The sequence below is a fragment of the Mastomys coucha genome, unplaced genomic scaffold (genome assembly GCF_008632895.1).
Source record: "Mastomys coucha isolate ucsf_1 unplaced genomic scaffold, UCSF_Mcou_1 pScaffold20, whole genome shotgun sequence".
In the NCBI taxonomy this organism is placed as follows: domain Eukaryota; kingdom Metazoa; phylum Chordata; class Mammalia; order Rodentia; family Muridae; genus Mastomys; species Mastomys coucha.
Genome location: NW_022196903.1, coordinates 25,573,420 through 25,580,330, shown reverse-complemented (window position 1 = coordinate 25,580,330; position 6,911 = coordinate 25,573,420). Strand labels below are relative to the sequence as shown.

General features: G+C 43.3%; 1 protein-coding gene across 1 annotated transcript in view; it reads right to left on the bottom strand.

Moving 5' to 3' along the window:
* Positions 1–6,911, bottom strand: part of Cpa2 (carboxypeptidase A2) — a 37,399-nt gene that overhangs the window by 5,203 nt on the left and 25,285 nt on the right. The window contains exons 10-11 of the mRNA XM_031381064.1: positions 4,763–4,962; positions 1,502–1,586 (exon numbers count right to left, since the gene is read on the bottom strand). Coding sequence (XP_031236924.1) covers positions 1,502–1,586; positions 4,763–4,962 — 285 coding nt within the window. The remainder of the gene's footprint in view (positions 1–1,501; positions 1,587–4,762; positions 4,963–6,911) is intronic.

The following is a 6,911-nucleotide window of genomic DNA, read 5'->3' as shown; positions in this document are numbered from 1 at the left end:
GAACTCTCTACCACCCTTTAAAGGCCAAGGGCCAATGGCATGTCCCAGACACTGCGCATGCTCTGCGTATGCCCTGCTGTGGCTTGAACCATCATCTCCAACCTCAACTCATTCAGCTCCTGCTGGAGGACGAACCTACTTCCAGTTCATGACCACTGTAGCCTCCACTCAATACTTCAACTGAAGTTTCACTGAAAAATCCAAGATGGCTTCTAGAATCCTTCAGATGAAAGTCTTCACATAAGCACATAGAGCCCCATCCCTCGGCCTCCCGTCCTCACATCTCCCATCCCAGCAATCTCACTTGTGGCTCTCAGAGCCCTCCATGCAACTTCATGCTTCAGTACCCTTGGATCTGACTGTCAGAGCATCTAGCCCTTTGTTTCTTCATCAGCTGCCTGATGATGGCTACTAATCTTTAAAACCCTACATCCTTCCTTCCAGTGTAAAGCTTCTCCATTGCATTAATTTAATACTTAATTAATTTAATTAATTACAATACTTTGGAACCATGCATAACCTACTATCCTAATGTTCCTTTGCATTCCTGTTCATCTCTCTTCAGAGGGACCTCAGAGCAGGCAAGGGGGTTCAGTAGGTAAAGTTTGCACTTGTTGCAAGCCAGATGATCTGGATTTGATCCCCGGAACACAGAAAGTGAAAAGAGAGAACTGACTCCCACAAGTAGCCTTCTGACCTCCACACATGCATGTGCAAACACACACAAATACATACACACACTCTGAAAAAAGAAATTGAGTTCCCGGTAGATTTCATCAGGTTTAACACATGGCAGATGCTTACTGAAAGCCTGTCGAATATAGAATGTCTGTCTGAGGCTCATGTTCTACTAGTTTCCAAAGGAGCTTTGGGCACAGGGCATTGTGGAATTGGACGGAACCCAGGGCTTTTGAACTCAGGACTTCATGCATACTAAGCACATACTCTACACTGAACTAATCCCTCAGCCTCTAACCAGGTCCTCTTAAAGGAGCCACGTCCATTCTCTCATGACCCACAGTTCATAAACCTACTCAAGGAATAGGACAGGAGTCCCTCTAGGCCAGAAAGGGAAAATTAATAAAAGAACATGACTTTTAGAGTAAGTTTTGATAAAGGTTTCTTGGTTGCTTTTTTTTTCCAAGACACGGTTTCTCTGTGTAACAGCCCTGACTGTCCTAGAACTCACTTTGTAGACCAGGCTGGCCTTGAACTCACAGAGATCTGCCTGACTCTGCCTCCAGAGTGCTGAGATTAAAGGTGTGTGGACAAGCCTAAGAAACAGCACAAAACTCACATCTCCAGGAAATCTTTTGTTATCACATCATAAATATTTCATGGGGAACCTAGACCTTCTGGGGAAAAACAGTTAAGTTTGGGTTATGTGCATGAGAGGCACTGCCTTCATGTGAAGGTATTTCAAAACATTGGCCCAAATTCAAATGGTGCTTCACCTCTTTATAGGTCATGTGTACAAACCTCTAGCAGGTTAGATACTTACAGATGACAGAACAGATGGGTCCTACTTTATAACTGGTGCCGTGGAGTTTTTTCAAAGACTGGGCAGCCCTTTGGGCCACTTCATCCTAGAAGGAAAAGTGAATGGATAAAACTTGCCTCATGGGAAACCAGTTACCCAATATTTTAACAGAGACAGGGAGACCTGGTTATGCGGGCTCCTTCATTAGGTGACACAAACGTACACCCATTCCTTCTCTCTCACCCATTTCTCTGAAAAGTAATCACATGTTGTTCCGCTGTGAACATACAACATGACGTAGTCATTCTGTCATTAGGCAGCTGTTTTCCATGCTGCAGAACCCATTATCTTGCCACTAGCTCTCCTTGTTTAGAAACATAAATGGAAATAGTATTGGTGGCCTGAGAAATCACTCAGTGGGAAAGGGTGTTTGTACCTGACTGCCTTAACTCAGTCCCTGTGACTCTCGTGGTAGAAGAGAACCAGGTCCTGCGAGCTGTGCCCTGACTTCCACACAGACACACAAAGTAAACAAATGCAGTTTTAAATTTTTTTAGGAAGTAGGCTGGAGAGATGACTCAGCTGTTAAGAGCTTACTCTTAACAAGATGGCTGCTCTTCCAGAGGATCTGAATTCATGTCCCAACAACCACATGGTAGTGTGCATATGTATATGCAGGCAAAACACCCATACACATAAAATAAAATAGTAATAATAACAACAACAACAATAATAATAATAGTAATAAAAAAAAACTTGCCAGGCTGTAGTAGTACATGCCTTTAATCAGCACTCAGGAGGCAGAAGCAGGTGTGAATTCAAGGCTAACCTGGTATACAGAGTGAGTTCCAGGACAGCCAGGGCTGTTATATAGAGAAACCCTGTCTCAAAAAAACAAAAAACAAAAACAAAAACAGCCAGGCGGTGGTGGTGCATGCCTTCTAATCCCAGCACTTGGGAGGCTCAGGCAGGCGGATTTCTGAGTTCGAGGCCAGCCTGGTCTACAGAGTGAGTTCCAGGACAGCCAAGACTACACAGAGAAACCCTGTCTCGAAAAAACAAAAACAAAAACAAAAAAAAACAAAACAAAAAACAAAAACCAAAAAAAAAAAAACAAAAAAAAAAAACAAAAAAGACTCTTAGAAAGTTGCGTAGGCTTAGGGGGACTAAAGCAAACGTGCATACACTGACCTCAGGATGTCCCTGGGAAGTTTGTTGGTTTTTTTTTTCCCAGTTGATCCCTACTGGCTTATTTTCCTGTGATTCTCTCTGTTTCCAAGGAGCAGACCTCAGCAAAATATTTTCCATTCCTCAAGGGTTCCATTTTTGACTGGTTGAGGCTTTACTGTCCTTGCTAAGGATAAATGCAAGGTCTTGAACTTGGGTCCAGGAAAACAACTGTACAAATCCCAGATGGGGAAAACCTGGCTCAGCCAAGGCCGCCAAGAGCCTGGGGGTTTCATTTGTCAATGAGCCCAGCATGACTCAACAGCACGGTGCAACTGCCAAAAAGCTAAGGTGACCCTCAACTGCATCCTCAACCGCGGGAGGAGAAGGAAGGGTGGGATGGACAGCAGCTACAGCCACACTCTGCTCCCGATGGCTAACCCGAAACACAGGCTCTGCATTGGCTTTGGGGGCAACCTTTCAAGAACACAGACAACCAAAGTTGGCATTCAGAAAACAGCATCTGGGATGGGGTGGGAGTTTGGTCCCACATTGTAAGTCCTTCAAGGAATCAGGATAGTTTGGAGGTAGGGTGCAGTACAGGAAGACCCAGGAGAATCGGGTGTCTAGTCTTTAAATAATTCACAGATGCATCTCCCCAAAAAGAGTAAACTTCGTCAATATGGCCAGATGACAAAGCAGATGACGACGACGATGACAAGGGGAAACTCTAGTAGTCAAGCTTCTGCACCACATGAATAGGCTCCCTTGAAGGCAGAGACACCGTGCATGAATAGGCTCCTTGAAGGCAGAGACACCCAGTTCTAGGCTGCAGACTACAGAACTAGCATGAACAATACAAATTCCATGAACAACTGAAGATTGTCTAGGTGTAAATATAGACCCATAAAAGAGATATCAAGAGGGAAAGATGTATTTCCAAAGGTGTGAAGGGGTAAGGGAAAAGATATGTTACTTGAAAGGGGAAAAGAGAATACAACAGGAAACAGAGGGGGAAGAAGAATATAGGGGGAAGAATCAACAGAAACAAATTTTTTAAGTGCCATAATGAAACCTAATATTTTGAACGATGATTTTTAATTAAAAGTAAATTATTTTTAATTTTTTAAATGTGAGCAGGGAGTATATTTAGGTTCCTACCAACCTTGGCATCCCACCTCCCCCAAGCCCCAAGATGTAACTTTGGTAACAAGTCCTCTTCAAGCCTGAAAACAGTCCTAACAAACCCAAATATCCAACTGATGAGATGAAAGATATATTTGAACTGGAATTATCTATTCTATGACAGCCTGGGTCTGCTGGCAAAACTCTATTTGAAGGTAAATTGTCCAAAAGGTCTCAATTCCAGGCTTATCCCTAACAGATGGGTTTCAAAAATCAAGCCTAAAAGCCAAATTGGAAATATTTGCACATTCTCTTCATCTGGGAATTGCTGTTGCTCAATTGTGAACAGCTCCCTGAGATGTCACCATCTGACCCAAGGCTGTAGCCAATCTGTTTATTTCTGAAATGGGAAAGATGACAGAAGGAACCAAGTTAGGGAGGAAAGCCTTTTAAGTACACATCATATACCAGCACACTGTCATGTCAGGACGAATAGCCAAAGGCCCCATTGAAGCCCTAGTGAATTCTGGGTAGCCATACCACTCAACACAGAGCACCTGTCCAGCAATCCAAGAACCTTGGATCCACATCCAGGTCACATACCGTGGGAATTAAAGGGGGTAGCAGGCTCCTAAGGCCAGTCATGGCAGTATATGTCTGTACCCCAAGCATTCAAGGCACTAAGACAAGCAGGAGGATCCTAACTTTGCGACTTTACAGCCTGGACGAGGCTACCCATAGTAAGACCCTGTCTCAAAAAGGAAAAGAAGAAGGAAAGCAGATTCCAGGATCGTCTGTGTTAAGGCACCATTAATTTCTATGAATTCTATTTACCGAAGAAATTTAGTCTGCATCGGATGTATGCCCGATTACCTTCATAGCCTGTCACTAATATTCCTCCTCCTCGGTATCTAACTTTATGAATGGAACTTCACTTGTCCACGCAACAGATGTGGTCATTAAACTCCCAATAACAATGTAGGAACTCACCAGCTCATTAAAGTCGTCTGGCTTGGCACATTTATAGCCATAGGGGAACATGAGTAGTTGGGAATAGCTGTGAAGGGTAATGAAAGCTTTGACTTTCCCATGGCTCTTGATGAAGTCCACTACGGACTGCACTTCAACTTCAGAGTTGGGCCTGGGTCCATGGTATGAGTCAGAACAAGGGTTGCTACTGGCTCCAGGTCCTAGTGGGATACAGAAATAATAATAATAAGAAGCCTAGTTAGGACAGTAGCCTTAAGAAGACACTGTAGCTGGGCACAGGTGGTATACCAGGACTCAGGAGACAGAGTTCAAGGCCTGCCTAATCTACAAAGTGAGTTCCAGAACAGTTACACTGCAGGGCGGATGTTACCACGTGCATGAATAAGCTCCTCCTGTATAAATCAGAATAAGCCTATGCTTGTGTTTGGTTGAAATCTTGGCTCTAAGGGGATGGCCAGGAAGCAGAAATGAACTCATCCTGGACACATCTCTTCTTTTAAAATATGGATCCTCTATACAGCAGAAGGAGCTCTCAGAGGAGATCATCTCCTCTCTGTGGGAGGTCCCGCATCCGGCAGGAGTTCCTAACTTCACTTTCTGGGGCCTCTTCAAATTTGTAGCATCCAAGAGTAGACATTTCTATGCGTCTCTATTTCCAAGTCACAAAGTCACAAATCTAAGGAACCTCTGTTCACCCTGAAGAAATCACAATATTTGACAAGGCCACCTTTGCCCTTGATTCTCTCAACAGCTATAGTTGCTCAAGATGCCTGAAACAGGGGTCACTGCAGGCTTGGCAGGGGCTGTGAATGCTTGAGAATCTCTTAGAGATCAGGTGGTGGCTGAGATTTCCCAAGCTCTCTACATGAGCTGGTCAAAATCCATGTAAATATAACTTATACCATCTTATGTTAAAATTATTTAAGAATTATGTTTCAGAGGGGGGAGTGGCATTGAATTACTGGATCCGGTTCAATATCTGGTGTCTGGTGTTTTGATTATGTTTTTCCTATGCAAAAAAAAAAAAAAATAGAAGAAGAATAAATCGTTAAAGCAATGAATGAAGTTACCACTCATGCGTGCCCCATCACACCTCCCTAGTGGGTCCTGTCTCACTTCTGTAACTCTCGAGAATTCATTTGGTTTACAAATATTTAATGATTTCTCTCTGTGTTGCAAACTCTGTACTGGTTATTAAGAAAAAAGACACAGCACCCAGCTCCAGGGTTTGTAATACTTAATCTTCATTGTCATCTTAACTAGATTTGGAACACCTAGGAAACTCATCTCTGGAAGGTTCTGAGATCTTTCCAGAGACATTCAACTGAGGAGAAAAAACCCACCCTAAATCCTGCATGTTGTAGCACAGTCCCACAGGCTGGTGTGCTTGCGTGACTTAAAAGGAAAGAGGGGAGGCGGGCTGTGGTGGCGCACGCCTTTAATCCCAGCACTTGGCAGGCAGAGGCAGGTAGATTTCTGAGTTCAAGGCCAGCCTGGTCCACAGAGTGAGTTCAAGGACAGCCAGGGATGCACAGAGAAACTCTTGTCTCAAAAAACAAAGACAAATAAAAAAGAAAAAGAAAGAAAAAAAAAAGAGGGAAGCCAAGTGGGCACGAGCATCCATCTCTCTCTACTTCTAGACTAGGGACAAAATGCAAGCACATTCTTCATGTTCCTATTACCACCACACTTTCTCTGCCATGGTGCAATGTTCCTTCCAACTTGTAGCCAAAATAAACCTTTCTTCCCTTGAGATAAAGCTTGTCAAGTATTCGGTCACGTCAATGAGAAAAGCAACTAATGTACTGTCACAGGAAAGTAGTAGGGGAAAAAAAAAGCAACAAATTTCAACACTGAGATTAGTGAAACAGGTTTAACAGGTGCCTAAAAGCATAAAAGAACACCCAACTGGCTTGCCAATGGACCCCCAAACAGAAAAGCTGAAGTCAATAAAACCAAATGAACAAGCTAACATTTTATCTTTGATTGTAATTCGAAGATCCATTTCTTAATTCCATTTGTAAGGGTTTTGTGTTTTTTGTTTTTTTTTTTAAGTTTTCCTTCTCGAAGCATCTACCAGATGATGTAATGCTTCTCTTCCTTATAGAACCTAACCCCCTCTAGCGGTTGGTTCCGCGTTTCCTATGCC